Source organism: Dipteris shenzhenensis, chromosome 2 (assembly GCF_047967505.1).
Source record: "Dipteris shenzhenensis isolate YYH24624 ecotype China chromosome 2, Dip_SZ_1.0, whole genome shotgun sequence".
In the NCBI taxonomy this organism is placed as follows: domain Eukaryota; kingdom Viridiplantae; phylum Streptophyta; class Polypodiopsida; order Gleicheniales; family Dipteridaceae; genus Dipteris; species Dipteris shenzhenensis.
Window position 1 is genome coordinate 38,392,785 of NC_141597.1, and position 25,272 is coordinate 38,418,056.

The 25,272-nt window shown below is 41.8% G+C and overlaps 1 protein-coding gene across 1 annotated transcript; it reads left to right on the top strand.

Annotated features, from left to right (window-relative positions):
- The first annotated feature begins 23,400 nt into the window (after window positions 1-23,400).
- LOC147904727 (uncharacterized) lies at window positions 23,401-24,660 on the top strand. Its single transcript, XM_087395263.1, has 3 exons — window positions 23,401-23,725; window positions 24,000-24,113; window positions 24,200-24,660. The coding sequence occupies exons 1-3, from the start codon at window positions 23,608-23,610 to the stop codon at window positions 24,244-24,246; spliced, it is 279 nt and encodes a 92-aa protein (XP_087251389.1). The 5' UTR covers window positions 23,401-23,607; the 3' UTR covers window positions 24,247-24,660.
- Window positions 24,661-25,272: the final 612 nt, after the last annotated feature.

A 25,272-nucleotide genomic window follows, 5' to 3' on the forward strand; every position in this document is an offset into this window, starting at 1 on the left:
TACACATGAGGGTGTTATCTCTTCTCTTCTTAATGAGAAGAAGTTAAGTCCACTAGAGCATCTACATCGAGCACATCAACTATTATGAAGCATTTTTCTTACTACAAAAAGGAACCGCTTCAAGAAGCACCCTATGCATAAAAGGATAGATGGCCACTTGAGTAGAGAATGCACCACTAAAAAGGAAGAAGGGACCTTAATCAATTATTTACCAAATACACTTCTCTAGTCCTTGTACCATGTCTCCTTATTATCCAAAACCTTGTAATAAGCCTATTGATAAAGGCTTCTCGCATTTTGTATATTACTTGATGTAGTGCAATACTCCTCTCTTAGTTCATATTGAGGGGGGTGCTAAGATTTGATAGCCAAGGTGATTGGAACATCTAGATATTGGATAGGACTTGGTAGCGTATATAGTAAGGTGGTGCCTTGTGTGTAAGGTGTGGAGCACAAGGGGCCTCCTTATTTTGTAAGGTTGATAGTCAATACTATACATGATGTGTTGGAGTATCTCATTGTTATGGTTCTCCTCCATTGCTTCCTCCTACCACGTTGCATTAATGTTGCTTATTAAACTCCTCACCTCTTCTCTCCTTCTAGTTTTCTACAAATAGTTAAAAGATAGATCTTTTAATGATGCATGTTGCCCAATGCCAAATTGATAATATTGTACACATGACTGCTAGAGTCAACATTATGACTTGCAAATAGTATTTCAAAGAGTCAAGTGGCAATCAAGGGGCTAGTCTTTTCAAGGTACAAGGATTGCTCTAGAAAATGGGTGCATTAGATCAATGTGGGAGTTGTGTGCTTCATGCTAGAGTTAGATCAATGTTAGAGGTACGCTCTAAACCAATGTCAAAGTTATGTTCAACCTATTTTTTTTTATAAATTTATATGTGATCTTGAAGAGCATGCAAAATCATTTCAAAGCATGTAAAAGGAATTAGGAGATAGAGTGTACTTTTCTCAAAATAATATTTACTTCAAAGCATGTCCACAAAATAAATTAAGATAAACATAATGTCTAGAGCAAAAAAAAGTGATAGAAAAACGTTCACAAAATCGCATAGAGTAAACATCAATTTCTATACTCTCAAGGAGCAACTGAGCTAGAGCCCACGCCTATTGTTGCAACTTGCTTATGAGATTGGTCCTATGTCTTGGCTATTTAGATTAGTAAATTGAGTGAAATCAAATGACTCAAATGCCTCATCCCTATCTATTTCTCCAAACGAAATTCTATAACATGTGTAGCCTTTAGAGACATTTATCAATGATTTGGATATATAGAATGGACAAAGGCCCTCAAGTCAAGCAAAAACTATGTAAGACTCTTATACTTGATGAGATAAAGCTTAAGGTCTGGTAGTCTAAGCATTGGAATCTAGTTGCCCCTTCAATTCAACCTTTTAAAGTTATTTTTATCCCTTTTATGACTCTCTGCCTCTCTTTGGTTTTTAGAAAATCTCTTTATTTTAAAGTCTCTCGGTCTCTCTTCCTCCCTCTCGCCCCCTCTATCTTTGCCTTTCCCCTCTTATGAAGGACACGAGTCTATAGAAGATTTTGTAAATTTTTGAATGGGAACATTGTTAAAAGTCCAAGGTTGCTAAAATGATGAGATGATAGGACAAGAATTTAAGGTTCCCAAAAAGATGTCATTTTGCCTCCCTACAATCCTCCACAAACATAGCAGTTGAGGGATATGTTCCCGACCTAATGCTTGGTCGCTTGGATCCCTCACCATACTTTTTGGCATCTGCCTCTACTTTATCTTCCCCTTCCGTCTCCCCCTCGAGTTTTTCCTCTCTAAATTTTCATTTCTTACTGCCTCCCCGTCCCCGTCCTCCTCCAGGCTCCCCCTTTCATATTCTGGAAGGTGATGCAATCATGGAGAAAAAGGAGCGTAACAAATTATTGACCCTTGCATGCGCGAGCGAGCATGTGCACATGTGCACACACACAAACAGTGTGTCCTGTTGATGTATTTTTTCTTGCACACATGTACATGCGCACATAAGCAAGATTCTTCCTAAACGAATCGAACATAGGAAGGCGAGAGGGAATCGAATACAGGCAGTTGACAGGTAGGGAATCAAGTAAAGCCTGATGCCAGGTGGTAAGAGTCTTCCTAAGGGATTCCAGAATGAGCTGAGGTGCACTTGCTCGTCAGCTATTGCTAATGTGGAGCCATCAACTGTCATAGTCTTGGGTTGAGGGAATATCAATATGGACATTCCGATCATAATTTCTTCCTCATCGTAATGCCCTCCCTGAAATCACCTGTTGGAAACAACATGCCCGGATGCTACCATCTCTGAATGTACACATGTTAGCTTGTAATCCCTCTCCCCAAGCCTTTGACGACGGCGGGTTGGCAAAGGGGGGGCTGGCCTTTCCCACTCATAAAATGGCTCACGGGCTACCTGCGCGCTCACCATTTTATGAGGGGGAAAGGCGTCCCATCGCCTCCCTTTCCCTACTCTGTCAAGGTCGCTATGGTTGACCGGGATTACATCCTGATCATCCACCTCTAACCTCCTAAAACCCGGAATCCTCCACTCAAAACCTTGGCCAAAAGTCACGGGAATTCTCCACGTGGCCTCCCCAGCTCACCTTGATGGCCAACCAGGAAGGGCTAACTGTCACCCTTTTCTGGTCGGAATTGGTCCGAATTCCTCTCAGAAACCCGGAATCCTCCACTCAAAACCTTGGCCAAAACTCACGGGAATCCTCCACGTGGCCTCCCCATCTCACCTTGACGGCCAACCAGGAAGGGCCAACTGTCACCCTTTTTTGGTCGGAATCGGGCCACATTCCTCTCAGAAAGGACTTTGCGTGGCCCATGTGGACTCCTTGAATACACGAGTCATGATGAAAGGGATGCCATGTCAAGATGAATGGTAGTTACGATGATTTTGAATTAAAAAGCTTACTATTTATTGACTGATTGTCTCATTGCCAGTCCAAGCTACGCTTTGTGGAACCATGGTGGCTGTAAATTTTCCAAATTGGCTATGGTTTCTCTCTTTCCTTCACATCTTCTAGTTTGATCCATCCCCTCCAGCACATTGGCTTGCCCCAAAGAAGCTCTGATCGTCTCCTCCTTTGTTACCGATGCTGGATTAGCTTGTTGGGACCTCGCTACCGGACACCATCTCCCCCGTCGCTTGAATTGTGCCTACCCTCGCAATGGATTGGTCTGTTTGGGACATCATTCTTTGGTAGCCTCGCAAATACAACGGAATGGCATGGTTGGCAACGGCAAGATTTTCTTTTGGGCATTGGATAAGGTAATTGGCACTCTTAAAAAATGGATCAATTTCAATTAAAATATGTGCACTCCTTTCATGAAGGAGGCCCAAAAGACTAACCTCATCACGTGTGGCAAATTTGGGATGGAAATTTTGAAGGTCACAACTCTTCTCAGAAAATGGATGGTTGGGATACATGGACTTGCATTTCGGCTGATAGCACATGGTAGACAACCAATTGCCTCGTGGCAAGTTGGGGCTACTCTAGATCAGTTGAGGGAGCTTGACTATATATAGATCACTCACTTCCTCATTTCATCATCGATTTTAGCATTCTTCAGCTTAGCATTAGCCCCTTCAGCCATCAACAGATCCACATGGACCAACAATGCCTTGATCATTAGTTAGGGAGAAGGAGAAGGAGAAGCATGTCTCTCTCCATCTCCTCATGGAGCTTCTCGAGGTACAGGCTGTCATGATTACCTATTGGAGTGCTGTGATTGCTTCTATATTGAGGACCTAACCATGCAGAGAGAAGGTTACACAAGGATTTTTACAGACACCATCAAGTTGAATCATTTCTCTCTCCTTGTACATAGGATCCATTCAAGAAGGCAGGTTGCTACATGTCTAGATCACAAAAATTGGATTTGAATCTAATGTTGTAGTGAACAAGTCAACACCAAGAAGGAGAGAGCAACATCTATGCATGGAAATGGTTCCTGGCTTGTGTGCTTCTTATTGTGCTCATGTAAGGATGAAAAGGCCTTGTCAAAAGGTAAGCGTTTTCATAGACAAATTATTGGAAGTGGCCTCAAGCGAAATACTATTTTGGAATCCCTGTTCGTACGAACGTGTGGCAAATGTGCAGCCTTGGTGGTGTTTATCACTTTGGATGAGCGTCGTGTTTCTTTGTGGGGCTTTGGCATTAGAGTGCATGCCCAAAGCTTTGGCATTAGAGTGCATGCCCAAAACGAGAACAATAAGGAGGCCCTCTGACTTCTCAAAGACATGAAAGCACAAGGAACGATGCCAAACAAGTTACATTCGCTTATACTCTTACTGCATTTGCTAGTCAAGTAATTTTGAACATGACAAACGGCTACATGCTCACATCCAAAAGGCTACATTCAACGTAGATGTTTTTGTGGGTATTTCCCTTCTCAATATGTATGCCAAGAGTGGTAGCTCAGATCATGCACTATAAATGTTCAAAAAAATGCCAAAGCTAAATGTAGTTTCAGGGAATGTCATGCCAGGTAGTGCATGCTCGAAATGGAAAATCCAAGTAGGCTCTTGAAGTTTTTGATGAGATGTAGCGAAATGGAGTAATGCCAAGAAGAGTTACTTTTATTTGCATTATCAACGCATGTACTAGCCAAGCAACTCTAGCTGAAGGCAGGTGGGTCCATGAATTCATTATTAAGAGCGGATTTGACCTAGATATTGTGGTGGGAAATGCTTTGATCCACATGTATGGGAAATGTGGTCCTTGAGGATGCACAAAGGACTTTTGAGAGAATGAAAAAATGGGATGTGATATCTTGGACTGCTATGATTTTAGATTATGCCTTCCATGACAAGGTCCGAGAGGTTGTCCAGCTATATTTTAATATGCAAATATTTAGATAAGGTGACTCTCATTGCAGTTCTGGAGGCATGTGCAAGTGAGGCTTTGTTACCTCAAGGCAAGTGGTTTCATTTGCAGATCTCAAAGAGTGGCATCAAGCCAGATATTCTCATGGGAACTGCACATCGGTATGTATGGAAAATGTTGATGTTTAGACCATGCAAGGGAGGTTTTTGACAAAATGCCCAAGGAAGATGTAGTTACATGGATACTCTAATAGCAGCCTATGGTCAACTTGGGCTAGGAGAGAAGGCTTTTCAACTATTTGGTAGAATGCATCAGGAAGGAATAAAGCTAAAGAATGTGACCTTTGTTTGTGTTATCAATGCATGCATGGGTTGTGGAGCATTAGTTGAAGGTCGACGAGTGCCAATGCCTGCATTTTGGATCTTGAGCTGGCTCAATATGTTAATGTGGGGGCAGCTCTTATGAATATGTATGGAAAATGTGGCAACCTCCAACAATGCTTCTACTCCTACATCTCCTCCAAATTTGGCTAGAACTATGCTGGAAATGACCAGATCTAATGCATGTTGACACGCTACATGTAGATGGAGGAAGTGTTGCATTATTGTTAGAGACTGAGTGAAGGGCAGTTCTAAGAGTGGATCCAGGAGGCAGAGGAGAACTGCAGCACAAGATCACAGAGTTGAATGTATCAAATGTAAGTATTGGAGCTACTTTTCATATGCGCGGTAGGTTATAGAAGATCATAATAATGCAACAATGAAGGGGGTCACATAGATGCAATACTACTGGGTATCATGAATGTTCAACACTAGAGGGCATCATGCTGATGCAACAAATGGTCATTCTTGTCATAGTTCTTTAGTGACATTGCTGAATCAATCACTTCATTCTTTGCAAGGAAGGATCTGTTCTTGTGGTGAACCAGCTACTCCAGTTACATGGTAGTATAGGGTAGTTTTCTAGGCTATAAGGTAGTGTCAATTACTCTAGTGCCAACATTACAACCTATAGGAGTACTTGTATAGCTTTTACAATGACCTAGCCATGCAGAGAGAAGCTTACATACAGGCTTTTTGTAAGCAATGCTGGATAGGTAACTCACTGTCCCAACTATAAATAGCTTTACAACTATTTGGTCAATTGAGGTAAAAGTCTTCAAGCAAAAAAATATGACCTTCATCTCTGTTATCACTGTTTATAGTCATATAGGTTCGATTGTTGATAGGAGATGATAATTTGCCTTAGCCTTGGGTAGTTGTTGTGATGATGTATGTCTACTTAAGGCTATCTGTGACACTTCTATCTCATCTTTGTTTGTGTCATTGTGCTATTATCGTTAGTTGTAATTGCATTTTTCTTTTGCAATCTGCTAAATCTAATTTTTTGAAAACAAAACATGTGGTTCTTTAAAAAATGCAAAGTGCTATTTGATTACATAATACAATAATCAGTTGTCTCATTTCTAAAATTCAAAATCAAGATTATATTTTTCCCATTCCAATGTTTGTAAAATGTCTTCAACTTTAGGATATTGCTATTTATAAAATGCACAGTGCTATCTACTTATATAATACAATAATTTGTTATCTTATTTCTAAAATTTAAAGTGAGGATCACATTTTTGAATTCTTATCTTTGTAAAGTGTCTTCAAATATATTTTATAGCTCTATTCAATTGGTAATTTGCAAGGTGTTCACTGGACTATGATCTAGGACAATAGAAATACAATAGGTACTTCTACGGTAGCATTTAACTAATTTCACAAACATGAAAACATTAGTTAGTAGAAAAGAAAAAGCAACTTCTTATATTAGCATTCAAATAGCACAAATTCCTCATGGTAATTAATCAAGAAATTTCTTGAATGATATAAAACCTCTTAATTCATTATGAAGATCCTATTTTGTGTCTTTATTAATATAATATATTTTAACATTATCACCTAAATGAAAAGTGCTATGCACTAAATGCAAAGTTCTATATGCCAAATTCAAATTGCTACATGCTATATGCAAAATACTATGTGCAAAATGTAAAATGATATGGACCCAAGGAAGGGCACATTCCTTGGTCTTATAATTTTTGGAAAGAGAGTGTGCCAACTCTTTCCCCACACTATACGTGTGGCTATGTGCTAAATGCAAAGTACCATGTTTAAAATACAAAGCGCTATGTGCAAAATTCAAATTGCTAAGTGCTAAATTTGACTGCTTTGTACTAAGTGCAAGTTGAAAGTACTATGTGCTAAATGAAAAGTCCTATATGCCAAAATACTATGCACTAAATGCAAAATGATATCAACCCAAGGAAGGGCACATTCCTTGGTCTTATAATTTTTGGAGAGAAAGTGTGCCAACTCTCCCCCCACACTATACATGTGGTTATGTGATAAATGCAAAGTATTATGTGCAAAATACAAAATGCTATGTGCAAAATTCAAATTGCTAATTGCTAAATTGAAAATGCTTTGTGCTAAGTGCAAGTTGAACGTACTATCTGCTAAATGAAAAGTGCTATATCCCAAATTCAAATTGCTACCAAATATACGCAAAATGCTATCTGCTAAACCCAAACTAATATAAGCCCAAGAAAGGGCACGTTTCTTGGTCTCGTAATTTTTAGAGAGGAAGCGTGCCAACTCTTCCCCCACACATACGTGTGGTTATGAAAGTATTATGTGCAAAATGCCGCAAGTGCTATGTGTAGAATGCAAAGAGCTAATTGACATGTGCTATATTCGAACTGCTATATGCTACATTCGAATTGATATATGCTATATCCAAATTGCTATCAACATAAAGTAGAGGTGTTATAAATTCTATGTGTGAAATATAAAGCGTTAAATACATTTTGCTACATGCTATATGATATGTGCTAAATGCAAACTTATATGAACCCAAAGAAAGGGATGTTCCTTGGGCTTATAATTTAAGAGAGGAAGTGTGCTAGTTCCTCCCACATAAATGTATGGTTGTATGCGAAATGAAAATTTATATGTGGCACATGGAAAGTGTTATGTGCTAAATTTAAATTCCTATCTACTAAATTTAACTTTATATGTCTTGAATGCGATTTGAATGAACATAGAAAGTGCACCTTCCTTTGTCTTATAACTTTTGGAAAAAAACTGTGCAAACACTATCCCCACAAAAACGTGTGGTTATGTGCTAAATGCAAGATACTATGTGATCTTATAAATTTTGGAGAAGGGTGTGAAGTCTCCCTCCACACTAGTGTGATTATGTGTAAAATGCAAATTGTGTATTTGTAAAATTCAAATTTAACAAAATTTACACAATGCTATCCTATTACTCAATGAAGTAATAAGTCATCTTTTATTTTTTAAAACTCTACACAAACCTACCGTCTTAAATCATTTTACAAATTCAATCATCTTTTTGGGCAAAAGAATTGTGCCATAAAATGATGATTTGAGCTCTTCTTGAACCATGTGTCAAAGTCTTATCAATAGCAAATATTAATACTAAATTTTTGGGGAATGGAAAGTAATTCATCTAAAGTATATTCTAGCTCAATCTAGCCACCTGCCCAAAACTAGTTAATATTTTATTGTTAGCATGGTCACGTAGTCTTCCCCTGGCTATACAATTAACTTTCCCCCATGGCTGAATTCTAAGGTTTCGAGCTAGAACCTACTGGCAACCTGGGTTGCACATCACAAAGGAGTCAGCTGTTTGGTTTTCTCTGATGATGACTCGCTTTTAATCTCGGGTGTAGATGATGGCATTGTTGCTGTCTGGCCTCTTGTATAGTAATTTTCCCTCATTTGATATCTTAGTCCTTTTGGGCTAAATTTATAGAGTCTATGTCTTATGACACAAGTTTCTACTTTTGTGCGCATATGTAGAATTTTGGACACAACAAAGAAGTTTTTGTATAGGTGGTCCGGCCATAGGGCCACTGTGACAATAGTCATCTCTAGTGCAGGTGGTGTGAATGCCATAGTAGTGTCTTCATCACTGGATTGGACGTGCAAGGTAAAGCTGGAACCTACCAAGTTATTATTCATTCGAACAAACAAAAAACAATTTAGAACTTATAATGTACATTGGGACTTGTGAGTCACCTTGCAACAGTGGCACAATGCACGCCACTGTTCACAGGGAAACGTCCTCCTTCAATGATGGACCAGTGTTGTTAATCATGTTTTTGATTTTGCATGGCAATGCATGAGAGGCTGACATAAGGAGGGGCAAAAGTTGCAGTCCTTGTCTAAGAAAGTGCTTGCTCTTGTGTCGATGAGAAATGATGTGTCAACAAGTAGCTTGTGCTAGCTGGTATAGATCAACATTCCACAGAGTCCTTGAAAGATTTGATACACTAAAAAGATGCTAATCACAAGGCATCTCCTATATCACTTACACTTTTGACAGTGAGTCTACAGTAGTGCTCATTGCTTTCTGCTGTTCTGGAAACAAGAAGGTAATAAGGATCAGAGTCCAACCTTCTATTGTCAAGTGCACAAGGGTAACCTCAAGATCTCTCTCTTGATGGCTCCAAAGAGGTCCTACCTTCTGAGTTAATGTTTATTCCTAGTCCTCCATACCCTTAAAACGTTCTCCTCTCGAGGTAGTCTCCTATTTGTAGTACAAACGCTTTGCATGGGACATTAAAAAAGCCTTCCGGTCCAATGAGGAGCAGCATTGCTGGGAGTTTCAAGAAGTTTTCCATTTCTAAGGCACCTATAGTTTTAGCTTCCAACATTATAATGTAGAATGAGTGTCTTATTCTACCCTTCCGTCTCAATCCTTCCAACATTATAATGTAGAATGAGTGTCTTATTCTACCCTTCCGTCTCAATCCTCCCCTTCCTACAAAGTAGGATAGAGAACAAACATCGCTTTGTATTCTAGTTCTAAACTCATTGCACTCTTCCTTTTGTAGCAGAATGACTCGTGAATGTTACTAGTTCTCTCTCTCTCTCTCTCTCTCTCTCTCTCTCTCTCTCTAAGGAATTGTTAAAAGAATGATTGTTTTTTAGAGTTTTATGATCCAAGGCTTAAAAAGCACTTAGACTAAACCTTATAGCATGTCGTAAGATACAGGTGCTTGAGAAAAATGACTTTTTAAAGGGAGGGGTAGGGGGTTTAAAAACTAGTATTATATATAAACAAAAATGAAGTACAGCAGCAAAAACAAAAAGTGTAGCCTCCTGGAGCAGGGAGATAGAATCAAAATGGTATGAACATCTCAGCCCATGAGGGCTAAGTAGACCTGCTAGAATAATGAGCTCTTTCTACAAAAGTACCAAAAGTTCTACACAAACTCCTCCGAAACCTCTTCAAAGAAAGAGCCTGCATCATGGGTCTTTTGAAAAATAGGATTATTTCGATGTTCCAGATGTTCAGTGCTGGAACCATCTGCCAAATATTCAAGAGAGTATTCACCTTCCCTTTATCACCAAAGAGGGCTTGCTTCAAGGTACGGTGAAAACTAAAAGATGCAATCGAACCATCTACAAACACTTCTTCAAACTCCACGGACTACCACACATTCCTCCACAGAGCTCAAGCTATCTGAGTAACGACTTTATTGCAAGTTCAACGAGCTTTGTTAGCAAAGGCTAGTAGGAGTGATGGCTGCACCAACCCCGTTGCGAATTCGTCCACCTGCCTTCAATGAAGGCAAGCTCGATGGGACGAATTATACTTTGTGGAAATTCAAGATCAGCGCGATCTTGGATTCATATGAGCTTCTGGATACTGTTCTGAGATTGGATCCAGAACCGGTTGGATCACCGAATCCAAACAACCCCAACGTCATAACGCCACCGAATGCAGATCTTCTTCGGGCATGGAAACGAAGGAACGCAGATGCACTCTGCGCTCTTGTTACTAGTTCAAGTGATTCTGTTTTGACTCTGATTCAGCATACAGACAAGGCAAGTGAGGCTTGGAACATACTGAAAGGTCAGTATGAAACGCGGAATCAGACCAGAATTCAAAATCTGGAGAATATGCTTGCTGCAGAGAGGTGCTCTGATGGAGAATCAGCGGAGACATTCATCACACGGATCAAGAATCTACGTGATCAGATGGCGGCGGTTGGGATTACAAAGACCAGCGAAGAGTTGGCCAGAAGGTGCATTCGGATCCTTCCACAAAAGTACGATGCGTTGGTCACGACACTCAACACGCAGGTAAGAAATCCACCCCTCACTTTTGAAGAGTTCAGTGCGATGCTTCTAGAGGAGGAGATGCGAATGAAGACCCGCGATGGCGGAAGTGATGCAGCATTCTCAACCACATCCAAAGGGAAGGGTGGAGAGAAGAAGAATGGTAAGAAGAAGAAGTTTTCAGGTAAGTGCCACTACTGCAACAAAAGCGGTCACATGATCAAGGATTGCAGAAAGAAGCAGCAGGACGAAAAGAATGGCACTACACAGTCTTCTTCGAAAGGCAAGGAATCTGCCAACACAGTTGAAACTGAGTTGGAGCTATGGGTTGCAATTGAAGAAATATGCTCCTCAACAGAAGTTTCAACAACGAATGATTCGTGGCTCCTTGATAGTGGAGCGTCCCGTCACATGACCAGAAAGAAGGACTGGTATAGCTCTTTCAAGCCTCTACAAGAGCCCATGAACGTGACGGTCGGTAATAATGCAAAATGCCCTGTGGAAGGTACAGGTACTATCTCTCTTTCCATTCAAGAGGGTGAAACTAAAGAGCTTTCTGATGTATTACTAGTTCCTCAGCTAAAGAAGAACTTGCTTTCGGTTGCTGCGATAACTGATCGCAACTTGGAGGTGCGTTTCAAGAGGACCGGAGCAGAAATCCTTAATGCAGCGGGCAAGGTGGTCGGCAAGGCAGTAAGGAAGAACAATCTGTACGAGCTGACGGCACTAACAGTCTCTTCAGGAGTGGGCATCAGTAAGGTATGGCATGAAAGATTTGGTCATCTTAGTTATCCTATTCTTTTGGAAATGCAGAAAACAGGGATGGTTGCACACTTGCCTGCACTCTCAAAGGTGCAGGAACCTTGTGAAGCTTGTATGATGGGCAAGCAACAAAGGAAGGCTTTTCCACATGAGAGCGGCTATTGGGCAAAGGCTCCTCTACAATTGGTTCATGCTGATCTCAGTGGGAAAGCTCCGACTCAAGCTTTGGGGGGATGTAACTACTATATGCTTATCGTCGACGACTACAGTAGATACATGTGGGTGTATTTTCTACGAGATAAGGCTGAAGCTCTTGGAAAATTCAAACAGTGGCAAAAGATGGTGGAAAACGAAAGCGGGCTGAAGGTAAAGAAGCTTCGCACGGATCAAGGAGGAGAGTTCCTGTCAAAAGAGTTCGACACATACTTGCACGAGAATGGCATTAAGCGCCAACTCACGACTGCACATACTCCGCAACAAAATGGTGTTGTAGAGCGTCGCAATCGTACTGCCATGGAGATGGCACGATGCATGGCACTAGGTAAAGGATTGCCTAAGTCTTTTTGGGCTGAGGCAGTCAATACAGCAGTCTACATCCTCAATCGAAGCTTCACAAAGGCCTTGACGGGCAAAACACCTTTGGAGGCTTACTCAGGTAAAAAGCCTTCCGCTTCTCATTTCAGAACATTTGGATGTGAGTGCTTTGTTCATGTTCCAGATAGCACCAGAAAGAAATTAGATCCAAAGAGCAGAAAGTGTATCTTCATGGGCTATAGCCAGGAGTCAAAGGCGTACCGGCTATATGATCCAGAGGCAAAGAAGATCGTGGTCAGTCGTGATGTGGTGTTTTGGGAACAGCCACATACAGTGGAGGAGGAGGTATGCCCTTCCACTTTATCATCAGCCGTAAAAGTAACTCACCTTGTGCCCGTATCTAAAGCAGAGTTGCAGAATGAGGAGGAGTACTTCGAGGAACAGACTCCACCAACACCACAACATGCCTTGGCTCCACAAGGTAAGCCACTTCCAAAGTGGGCAAGGCAGCTCTTTGATGAGAAGAATCCGGTTCCAGACTTGGCGGAGTCATCTGTAGATGGACTTCGACGATCAAAGAGGATAGAGGAGCAGAAAAGGGCTTCTGAACACATAGTCAATATGGCCTTGATGGCTGAGATTATGAAAGTTCAAGAGCCTACGAATTTGGATGAGGCAATGGACGATCCAAATTGGAAAGCTGCCATGCAAGAGGAGTATGACAGCATCATGAAGAATCAAACTTGGGACTTGGTTGATCGTCCAGTAAAAAGGAAGATCATTGGTACCAAATGGGTATGGAAGGCCAAGTACAAATCTGATGGATCTTTGGAAAAGTACAAGGCTAGGCTTGTTGCACAAGGATACTCTCAATTGAAGGCTTTGATTTTGAGGATTCCTTTGCTCCTACAGCAAGGATGACAACTATTCGGGTGGTACTTGCCTTGGCTACTCATAAGCAGTGGCTGGTGTTTCAAATGGACGTGAAATCTGCGTTCTTGAATGGACATCTCAAGGAGGAGGTATATGTGTTCCAGCCACCAGGATTTGAGGTGCCCAATTCAGAGAACAAGGTTTGCAGACTAAAGAAGGCATTGTATGGGCTGAAACAGGCCCCAAGGGCATGGTACCAACGGATTGATAGCTTTCTCATATCTATTGGTTTCTCAAAAAGTGCTTCTGATGCTAACCTGTATGTTTGTAAGCAGGATGGCAAGTATGTGGTAATAGTCCTTTACGTGGATGACTTGATCATCACAGGAGATCATGAGAAGATGCTGCAACAGTTGAGGGAGTCGTTGAGTTCCGAGTTTGAAATGATAGATTTGGGGCTCATGCACTTTTGCCTCGGCATTGAGGTTTGGCAAAAACCCGGCAGGATTTTCATCTCTCAGCAGAGATATGCTCGCGAGATCTTGAAGGCATTCGATATGACCGAGTGTAAGGACGTGGTCTCTCCCATGGAGGTGAATGGTAAGCTCTCAGTGGAGGATGCATCACCACTTGTCGACATCAAGGAGTATAGGAAACTTGTGGGGAGTCTCATTTTTTTGTGCAACACTAGACCTGATATCAGCTTTGCAGTTGGTGTACTTAGTAGGTTCTCAAATCAACCTCGAGAGAACCATTGGAAAGCAAGGATGCGTGTGCTAAAGTACGTGAAAGGTACATTGGAGTATGGCATTACCTACAGAGCAGGGAAGACCTTGGCGGGTTACTGTGACTCAGATTGGGCGGGAGATTGTGATTCTAGAAAGTCAGTTTCTGGATATTGTTTCTCACTTGGTTCAGGAGTGTTCTCTTGGATTAGCAAGAAGCAACCAACAGTGGCACTATCTTCGATGGAAGCTGAGTACAAGGCAGCATGCATTGCTGCTTGTGAAGCAGTTTGGCTAAGGAGGATCCTGCAAGACATAGGAGTTCCAATCGAAGATGCGACGGTTCTAAAATGCGACAATCAGAGTTGCATGGCCATCGCAAAGAATCCTGTGTTCCATGCTCGTACAAAGCACATAGAGATCCAGTATCACTATGTACGAGAGCTCATCGAGGATGGAGTCATAGAGCTGGAGTATTGTCCCACAGAGGACAATTGCGCAGACATCTTCACGAAGGCTCTTGGGAGTGATTTATTGTTGCGGCATCTACATCGACTCGGCATTGGTCCGAACACGTAGTTCATCTTCGGGTGAACATTGAGGGGGGGTGTTAGAGTTAGCTCAAATGTCCACCTCTCATGTAACCCACCAATATTCTGTGTACCCAATGTTGTAAGGCCCCCATATGAGGAGAAGCCATGATGGGTATCGGATATTGGGAGGGATCCCCAGTTTAGACACTGGAAGGGGTCTTAGAGTAGACCAGATGGTTATGAGACGGCTTAGGAGCCAAGAGTAGATACCCGTCTGCACAAAGGGGGGGTTCGGGGGGGTGATAGCCCCCCCGATAGCAGGGGGTCCGGGGGGTGCAGGCCCCCGGTGGGGGTCTGGGGGCAAAGCCCCCAGCGGCAGGGTCCGGGGGCCGACCGTCAACCACTTACACTATATAAGTGGCCACCCCCTATCATCAGATCACCAGTTCTTCACGCTCATAGTGCTCCGTCCAGCATCTGTCTAGATCACCATCGAAGCTCTGTCTGTAGAGCGCACGGGTGGACAGCCAACCATCAGTTGTATCAGCAGTTTGGTATATCAGAATTTTTTGTATTCTCTCCAGCTTTCCATCGTGTACTTGCGTTTTGTTGTTATCTTCCGCTGCGTACTATTTTCTTACAGGTAATAAGGATCAGAGTCCAACCTTCTATTGTCAAGTGCACAAGGGTAACCTCAAGATCTCTCTCTTGATGGCTCCAAAGAGGTCCTACCTTCTGAGTTAATGTTTATTCCTAGTCCTCCATACCCTTAAAACGTTCTCCTCTCGAGGTAGTCTCCTATTTGTAGTACAAACGCTTTGCATGGGACATTAAAAAAGCCTTCCGGTCCAATGAGGAGCAGCATTGCTGGGAGTTTCAAGAAGTTTTCCATTTCTAAGGCACCTATAGTTTTAGCTTCCAACATTATAATGTAAAATGAGTGTCTTATTCTACCCTTCCGTCTCAATCCTCCCCTTCCTACAAAGTAGGATAGAGAACAAACATCGCTTTGTATTCTAGTTCTAAACTCATTGCACTCTTCCTTTTGTAGCAGAATGACTCGTGAATGTTACTAGTTCTCTCTCTCTCTCTCTCTCTCTCTCTCTCTCTCTCTAAGGAATTGTTAAAAGAATGATTGTTTTTTAGAGTTTTATGATCCAAGGCTTAAAAAGCACTTAGACTAAACCTTATAGCATGTCGTAAGATACAGGTGCTTGAGAAAAATGACTTTTTAAAGGGAGGGGTAGGGGGTTTAAAAACTAGTATTATATATAAACAAAAATGAAGTACAGCAGCAAAAACAAAAAGTGTAGCCTCCTGGAGCAGGGAGATAGAATCAAAATGGTATGAACATCTCAGCCCATGAGGGCTAAGTAGACCTGCTAGAATAATGAGCTCTTTCTACAAAAGTACCAAAAGTTCTACACAAACTCCTCCGAAACCTCTTCAAAGAAAGAGCCTGCATCATGGGTCTTTTGAAAAATAGGATTATTTCGATGTTCCAGATGTTCAGTGCTGGAACCATCTGCCAAATATTCAAGAGAGTATTCACCTTCCCTTTATCACCAAAGAGGGCTTGCTTCAAGGTACGGTGAAAACTAAAAGATGTAATCGAACCATCTACAAACACTTCTTCAAACTCCACGGACTACCACACATTCCCAAAATGAGACCACTTTTTTGCTCTTACAAAGGAAACATAAAGGAGAAACTTCAGGATTGCAATTCGAAGTCCGATCCTACACAAAAATTCTCCCAAAATAATCTTCCAAAGCTGTGCTATAAAGTGGGGATGTTTGCAAACTCCGTTCACGCCAAAACAAGTTGACTTTACAACCCACAACATCGTAACTAGTCTCTTGCAGGTAATGCATGAAAAATCAAACCAATAAAAAATCATGCTTGAAAGAGTGACATGAATGTTAATAAATGAATAATGTTTTTGAAAGTTTTACATCATAATGTTTTGCATTCTATTTCTTTGGGCTTTTATGGGACACATTGTAAAGTAGTGGCATACAATTCAAAACCTTATAAGATGGTGTGGCTTTCCAAACATGCATTATTCTAAGCTTCCAAACTGACTCACTATCATTTAATGCGGCATGAGAAAACCTATGCTTTTGAGAAATAGATGCAACCCATGGGTTAAACGGATCTTTTAAGTTTCTTAAAGAAACTCTGAGCCAATCGAGTTTAAAGAATTCTAATATATGCAAGCAAGGGAGGCTTTTGGTTAGCTAAGTATCAGCGTGAGGTAATGGACTCAAGATAACGAGGACATAAGGCCAAAAGTTTGTCAGAGTTTCCTGTAGCATCCAGCTCAATGTATCTTGGTGATTTGGTTATATAAGCAAGACATGGCATCACTAGCAAGGGTAATGTTTGTTGAGCTTGGACATGAGCCCTCAGCAATTTCCAATGACTAGGTGTGTCTTTTTGGAGTGGAACTCCGATGCCTACATCGTAGCTATGCCCTTGCTGAGACCTTGATAGAAGTGAAAGTGCATCTCACATATTCCATTTCAATGCGCAAATGAGTGTACTACTACTCTGAAATTTTGTAGAAAAGGGGGAAGTGAAGTGTGCAAAATTGGCAGTCCTGTCAAAAGCGAAGAGTGATTCCTAGATTAGTTTGGGAATTCTACCAAATGGGAAGGAAACCGAATCTCATTGTGAATTGCAGATGGGCAATGAGTGCCAATGGGGACTACCAACAAACACTGAGGTTTGGGGCAGCATGGGATATATTTGGATGATCTAGCTAATGGTGGATGGAGGGGCCAATTCTTGTGCGTACTGGGCTAGAGTGTGCTCCAAGGTTATTGGATCACATGAAAGTTCCATAATCCTTCATTTTGGAAGAGAGGAGAAAAAAATTAGCTTTAGGGTTGAGTTTTATGGGAGGATGGTCAGATTCAAATGACAAGCCAAGACCTTTACTAGGATCTACTCACCTTGCAAGTCCCTAGAAGACAGCCAAGGTCTAGCCCTTCTTGGCTAAGTCTGTAGCCCTTGTTACACTCTCTCACCTCGTGTAGATAGGGCCAGAGAGTAGGCTTCCTACTACTCCTTTCTGCACTGGAACTGCTGGTTACTGGATATGAAATGAGGCCCGAGGCCTCTACTTTTATAGGCCCCAAGCAGCTAGCAAAACCTACCAACCCAGGCCCCTAGATCTCGCTGACCTGGTCAGTTCTTCCTACCATAAAAAACTGACTTGGTTGGTTGCCCCTACCAGCCCAACCAGGGCCCTATATAAGGGTCTTTTCTAGGCCCTTTTTCAGCCTTTGTTCGAGGGATTCAGACCTCCTGGCCAGCCCATCTCGGCTTGATCTGCTGGCTCCAACTAGACCCACTAGCCTCAGCCAATGGCTGACCCAGGTGCTGTTGCTCCCTTCCATGGTTGTGCCACCTGTAGGCTCTGTGCAGGCTGTCCATCTGCACACAAATGCCCTCCATATAGGCGCCTTCGTTTGTGCAATCCCGTGCCATGTCTGCTGCCCCTGATTGACCTCCTGCCAGGTTGGATCCAGGACTTGCTGTCTGTGCCTTCTACTCCTTCCACAAGTTCCGTCCGTTGCAGCCATGCTGGTCTCTTTGATGTGAGGTGTTGCCCATGTGGCAGCCCCCTGTCTTTCTTGTCTCTTGGGCACATCCTGCCCTAGGTCTCCCTCCCCCACACTCTCCTCATTTAGGGGCTTACAGATGGGGAGGTGACCTTTCCAACACCCCCTCTCATCGACACATCCAGGCCCAATGCTAACATGTCGATGAAGATGCTCCAGTAACTCCTTGGTCGTAGTCCTCTGGAACTTTTCGATGTCAAAATCTTTTCCTAGCTTTTCATCCAGTGGTTCCTGATCCACAAAGTCTAGTTCTGCTACCGCACACCATCATGTACATAGGTCCATCTTTGGTAGCACCTCCTGGAACCACCATCTTCCATCACATTCCTGCCTTCGAACTCGAGCAATCTAGCCATCACGATCTTCTAGTTGTCCCCCTCATAATGAGTGAACAACCTACAGTCTTCTAGGCACCATGCTCTGAGGGTCTATTTCAACCCATGGAAAGGACGAAACTTGTATCAAGTTTTTGAGCACTGTATATGGTTGTGGGTAGGCACATAGCTGTACACATCTAGGGTAGGTGTGGGCTTTTGGCATTTGTGGATTTTTCTTTCATAAGCATGATGGACTGATGTATAGTTTTTTGAGACATAAAGTATGTTTTGTAGGGACTTCATGGGAAATGATGAAATGCAATGTGGTTGTCTTAGACTTCTAGAGCAAGGGTGTCCAGTGTGTGATCAAGCGAAATGTTTTTGGGGTTATGTAAAGTCAAGTCATGAAGGGTTTTTTTATATTTTCCCGAGTCAATGTGCACTTGCATGTTACAGGAATTCGACATGTTTTGGTGCCCACGTCAAAGGGCTTTTCATGTGTGTGTACGGGGTTGCATGCAAGCTTTAATGTGCATGCTAATGTGTGTGGGAATTGTGTGACTAAAGGTCCCAAATGTGCATTTAATGTGATCTGGGGGAAATGTCTTGAGAGTGATAAAATGTCACTGATGAGGTGGCAAATTAGGCTAAGGTGGCTGGATTGATTGCTCATGCAAAGGTGGCTACGATGAAGGGGAGCTTCTAGGCTATGAGCTAGAGCTACATGGAGATGGTGGCTAGGAGCTGATTCAGTTTTACGTTGGAAGGATCTATGATGCAAGGGGGGCTCCGAGAAGAGGAGGTTAAATGACAAAAAATGAGGGGGGCTCTCATAGATGAAAGAGGGTGTGTGTGATGAGAAGACCTTGGCACTGGGGATCTCTAGAGATTATGAGCTGTTGTTCATTGGCTGATGCAGAGAATTGTGGTCTGGCTAAGATTATATGGAAGGGCTCTGTTTTTTTCTGATTGAGGAAGCTACGTGGCTGTGCGGGTGATGCTATAAATGTGAGCTAGTCTCTCTGTGAGAAATGAAGGCAGCAGCGCTATTGCGGGAAGTGTCTTCCGTTGGGTTTGTGCATAGTTGGTGATGATCTATGGATTAACATAGCTTAAGGCGTAGCTGTGTATCGTTGTCTACTAGCTGAAGGATTTGGCCGACAGAGACTCCATGAACTCTGTATGCAAAGAGATAGAGGGACCAAGGAATTGCAGACTAAGGCGCAATGAATCGTGACCTGCATCGATGATGGTTGTCCTGAAGGAGTTAGGCAATTGATGCTTGCTGCAGATGTTTGTCAATCACTGATCTTCTGCTTTGTGAGGGAAGAGAAGTTATCCTATAGGAATCGAAAGCCTCTTTGACATGGTTGTGATCTTATGTTGATTTGATCACGAGAGATTTCTAAATATTGATAGAGAGGGAGAGGAGGAGGCACTGTTGCAGCTTTGCTAGAATTATGAGTTGTTGTTCTTGATGGAAGCTTAGGAGTGTGGGCTGTGGGTTCATAGTATTCTAAGGCTGACTATTTTCTGAGTTTTGGGGGGAAGTTCAATTCTAATTTCAGCCTGTTTCAGGCTATGTAGTCTTTTGTCTCTCTTTGAGTCTGTGTGATCCATGTTCAGTCAGTTTTTTTTTTAATGGGGGTTTGTCTCGGTGCCTATTACAAAGACACATACTTTGGAATCTAGTTCATAAGCTCATCATCTACGAGCTCACATTGCAGCTGATCCCTATGAAGTCTCAGCTATCTGAAGTGGTGAAGTACATAATTCCTGGTTGTCTTTCCTTTTTTTTTTTTCTTACCATCTTTTTTGGCAATCTTGCTGGGGACAAGAGGAGTTTTGAATTGAGATTGAGTACTCAAGACAAAACGGCCCAGAAAAATTGGTTGGGGAATGTTGCTTGAATTTCTGTGTGGTTAGGGATTGAAACTATGAAGACAAAGCCTCGCATGAGAGTGATTCATTGTGAGTTATGTGGGGAGTGTGGACACAGGAGAGATAGATGCCTTGATGTTGAACTTCAGGTGATACGTCTCCATGCTAAGGTTCAAAAGGCTTTGAAAGTGATTGGTCTTAGGAAGAAGAATGTCAGTCAGATGCAGGGTAAGTTTTCTTCAGTGTAGTGATTATTTTTGTTTTCTTCCCAGAAGAGGTTGGGCGGTGTTTCTGGTTGGAAGTGTGTTTGAGATAAGTTAGTCAAGAGAAGAGATGGCTCATGAATTTCCTCGATTTCACAGGTCTTTTCATTGGAGATCTGAAGGGAGAAGGCAAATATATCTTCTGGATGCTACTCATTCCGGCTATTGAGTTGGCATAGTGGAAGGTGTTTTATCTAAAGATGAAAGGCGACTATCATCGGTATCTAGTGGAGGTCAAGACATGAAGGCCACGGCCTAGGACACACTCTCAAGCATAGAAGCTGATCAGGTAGGTTGAAACTTGATTTTAAGCCTTTTCTCAATGAAGATACGAGGCTCATTCCAATTTTGCGACATCATGTAGTTTGGCTTTTCCGATCTATCGCACCAACACTTTAACTAGCTCCATACCGAAATTGGGATCTCTCATACAACTACAATAGTTAAATCTCTCAAACAACTATCTTCACAGGCGACATTTTTTTACTCTTAATTCTCTTGAACAATGTGTTCAATTGATAAGTTTGCAACTAGAGAACAACCAGCTCGGAGGCCACTTACCACCACAGCTGGTCTATGGAACCTTAGGAGTCTAAACTTGCTTGATCTTTTTGACAACAAGCTCACCGGGCCTGTTCATGCGATCACACCTTTGAGGACTTTGTGGAATAATTGTGCACCAACCTTGCTGCATATAGCCTTCATCGACGAATACTCCACATGATCACTGTTTGGCTCAGTTTGGACTTTTTGCGAATGCAATGCCAAAGTTTTTTAGGCTTTGTTGATCACTTTACATACTCTCTCTGGACATTGCGATGGCAAAACTAGCTACGACACATCCCATTCACCTCGGACTCGCTCTCAATTTCTCAATATTTCGCTATGAGATTTGAGACTCTCCGGAACGAGCCTGCGAGCTTGCCAAAAAAATCTATTGAGTTACAATAGAGGTTTATCGTGGTGTGTAAGGCTCCACATATTTTCTCACTCTGAACACAATGTTGCAATGTCAAATTGTCCCAGAGGAGCTGCATAATTAAACTATTGTCCTTATATGACTCTTTGCCAAGGGTATCCAGTTCCAAAATGGCTTCATCGAATGCCAATTCTTCATTCCCTTCTCTGGCTCTTCATTCGGATACATGTCCCAAGGCACCACTCAACAGTTTTTCTCAGTGTACTCGAATGTGGACAAGAATCTATCGAAAGTAAACGTAGGAGGAAGACTGTGAGTAGTTGTTGTCTTTTCATTTTAAGGAAAGTCATGTTGTCTTCCTACTACGAAGTCGTCGTCCTGATTAGTCATATCCTTTCCTGCAAGAAGACAATAGTGAAAAAGTGATCAAACAATGAAGCTCCAAAGCCTATATGATCTTTGAAAAAAGGATGACACTTTTGACGGATAATAACATATTAAATTTTTTCCAATACTTAGCAAAACGCACATACATGTTATAAAGCTTAGAATGCAGCTTCAATAAACTTTCATTCAATATTTAGGATAGGCTTCTCTAGCCTTTCAAGTACATGCAATTGCCTGGGAAGTGGAAAACCTTCATGCAAGATGAGATGGAAGGCATGTTGCCGGCAAGGACATGTTCAATCAAGAAAAGGATATTTGTCATATTCTTCATCGTGATGCTGCCCAAACTTCAAGAGGGCATGAAAGGTATTGCTGAAATCCATTTACTGTCATTTAAAAGTAACACTTTTGTTAAGAGAGGAGATAGGAGAATCTGATCTCTCTCTTACATCTAAGGAGTAGCGGAACCTTCAAGACGATCCATCTGTACCCCGTCACTATGTAAAAACTATATGTCCCCAATGAAAGGCTCCTAAAAGCATTTGAATCTTATTGACAACCAATCCGGATGATTCTTCTGAAACTAAAGTTAAAAAAAGAGCTAGGTTTAGCCTTTAAGATTATAAAATTATAAATAAATTCCATATCCAAGTTTCTATACATGCGGAGATCAAGAAAAGGTTGAAGAATACCTCTTTGTAGGAACGGCAAACTACATTTCTTCAATTCATGAAAGCACCCTCAGTTTGTAACGCCATCAAGTGGCAAGGGTGCAAAGTCTAGCTGAACTGTATTTAACGTGGCAATGACATGCATGTGCTAAATTGATGGAGGGTCTCCACCTTTTTCCTAAAACAATCAACTGGTTCCAGTTTGTTTGCAGCAAAAGCTAGAGCAAAAAGATATTAGCAGTCGCTCGTGGTGATTTTACCAGCGTTCGACTCCGATTACGACTATTGACATTCAAGTAATATGCCACTATCGTATCCATTCACGGGACTTATTCTCAGCGCTTATATTCTCGGCACCCAAGGAAGGGCCCGTTCCCTCAGATTATAACTCTTTGGGGAAGGAAGCGCACTGCCTCCCCGCTCACACTATTTGTGGTTATTATAATTATATATTATATATTATCATACAAATATTTTTAATTTCTTGTCCTTTCTAAATTGCTTATTTTCAATCTAAATTCTTACAACATTCCTCTCTTTTGATGCATGTTGTTGATGCGAGCGAACAAGGGAAGCCAAGCTGGATGCAAGATTGAAAGATGTCGACACCTTTATTCATATGATTGTAGTGACATGCACAAACAATATGGGCATTGCCAAATAAATAATAAATCACGATCCCTGATGTTTGCAGGGAGGATTGGGTCCTAATGGACCCAGTGTCGTGTCTCATGTCACATTTTTACTCAATTGCTTTTACCTACAAAATTTTGATGAAATGCTAGGATTCAGGTTCAATTTCGAGTCAGTAGTTACGAGCTCCATCAAAGAAAGGCTGCCTGTCGCAAATCTAGTTTTTGCTGCGTTGTAATGAAATTGAAAGTGCCAAGTAGCTAGGACCGGCACTTACACACGCACACGTTGTAGCCGCTTGATGTAAAGGGGTGGGTGAGGCACCACTCACTCACTTAAAACAAAAGGCCCTTTTAAACGCGCACAAGCTTACATTTCGTGAAATTAGGGCTTGTAGAAAACAGGATCCTGTGAATGCAAGAGTATTCAGAAATTCTTCTTAGCAGAGTTCGGCCTTGAATTTGCGAGGAACAACAAGCGAGAAAGATGAGTGGTGGAGGAGGAGCCGCAGGTTTAGGATCTTCCAAAACCCCCGCTGACTTCCTCAAGTCTATTCGTGGCAGGCCTGTTGTTGTCAAGCTTAATTCTGGAGTCGACTACCGAGGTGCTTCCTTGTCTCTATCATCTCACCTGTGGAAGTTTCATTCGTCTTGAGGTTGTTGATTCAACGGCACAGGAACGGTAAACTGACTACATAAAAATTAGAGATTTCTCGCAGCTCTACGCTTGTGTAATGTTCTCATAGCTACGTTGAACGCGTAAGTCATGCAAATCATTTTACCCAAATATTGTGGGCGTATCGTGTTTGTAAGCACGCGTGATATTTAGCTCCATGTCCGGTTCGCAAGCATGATTTTAATTTTACGCTTTTGCAACAGGTATTTTGGCTTGCCTTGATGGCTACATGAATATTGCCATGGAACAGACAGAAGAATACGTCAATGGGCAGCTGAAGAACAAGTATGGAGATGCCTTTATTAGAGGAAACAATGGTGAGTGTTATTATATCACTCCGGATTCTGTAAAAATTTTAAAATCCTGCTCGTGTGGTGAAGGTCATCTGTTTGTTCATATGCAGTGCTTTATATCAGTACTTCGAAAAGAACTTTGGGCGAGGGACCCTAGTGTCAACGAATCAGTGGGTGAGGCTTCTACTGGCAGCTGGATGGTTCCCAAGTGCTCTTTAATTGCCCTTTGGCTTTGCGGGGAAATATGAATCAAGAACTTTGATGCAAGCTGGGATTGCATAATATACTTGAACTGGTAAATTTGCAATGTAATATACAAGAAGCTAACTGGTTTTGATAGTACTTATAACCTAGCATTGTCTGGGTTTTAACGACTTTAAAAGGGACGTTACTCAGTTATTTTTATAAGTTCTGAAAGTGAGGAGAAATAGAACAAATTCCTTCATCCAAGAACTTCTTATTAAGTACATAGAGGGAGTGATTTTTTTGAAGTCGACACTCTTTCCACACAGACTATGTTATTCTTTCAGGTGAATGTGATTGACCCATAAGCCTCCATCTATTCTTGCAAATCGAATACATATGCTGCAAAACCCTTGTAAGTAATGAGCTTGTGATTTGAATGACGTTTTGCTTATAAGTTATGACCATTTAAATGCTTTTGGATGCTCATCTGCTGTGGCAATTGGAACACTTCTGAAATCCTTATCACTAATCCATCTTGCCACTTTAAAGGCGTAGGAGTTCTACCTTGTGGAAGAAAATAAACGTAGGAGTTGTATCTATCATTCATTTATCGAAGCTTATGTTTTGGTCTTAAAGAATTGCTACGTTGCAAAACGCTAGAGATATTTTGATGAGTCATTATGAGTTCTTATTTCGTCTTTCATCTTTTGAAATGCTTGTTTGCCAAAGTGTGCTGATATCAATTTCTGCGATATGTAAAGCCTTACATGCCATACATGGGGCAGCTAGCCTGTTCTCTGGAAACGGCAGGGATATTTAATAACGTTCAGGTCGTCTGCAATTCGTGTGCTAACTGAGATTGTTTTTATTTGAAGTGCATCTAATACTCCAACAGAAACAGAGTTGCAATTGTTGAGATATCAGCATGCTTTGTGTTTGTTTGCAGTTTCTTGTCAAGCTATGGGCTTGGAGAGGAGAGGGCAGCCTATGGTGGGAT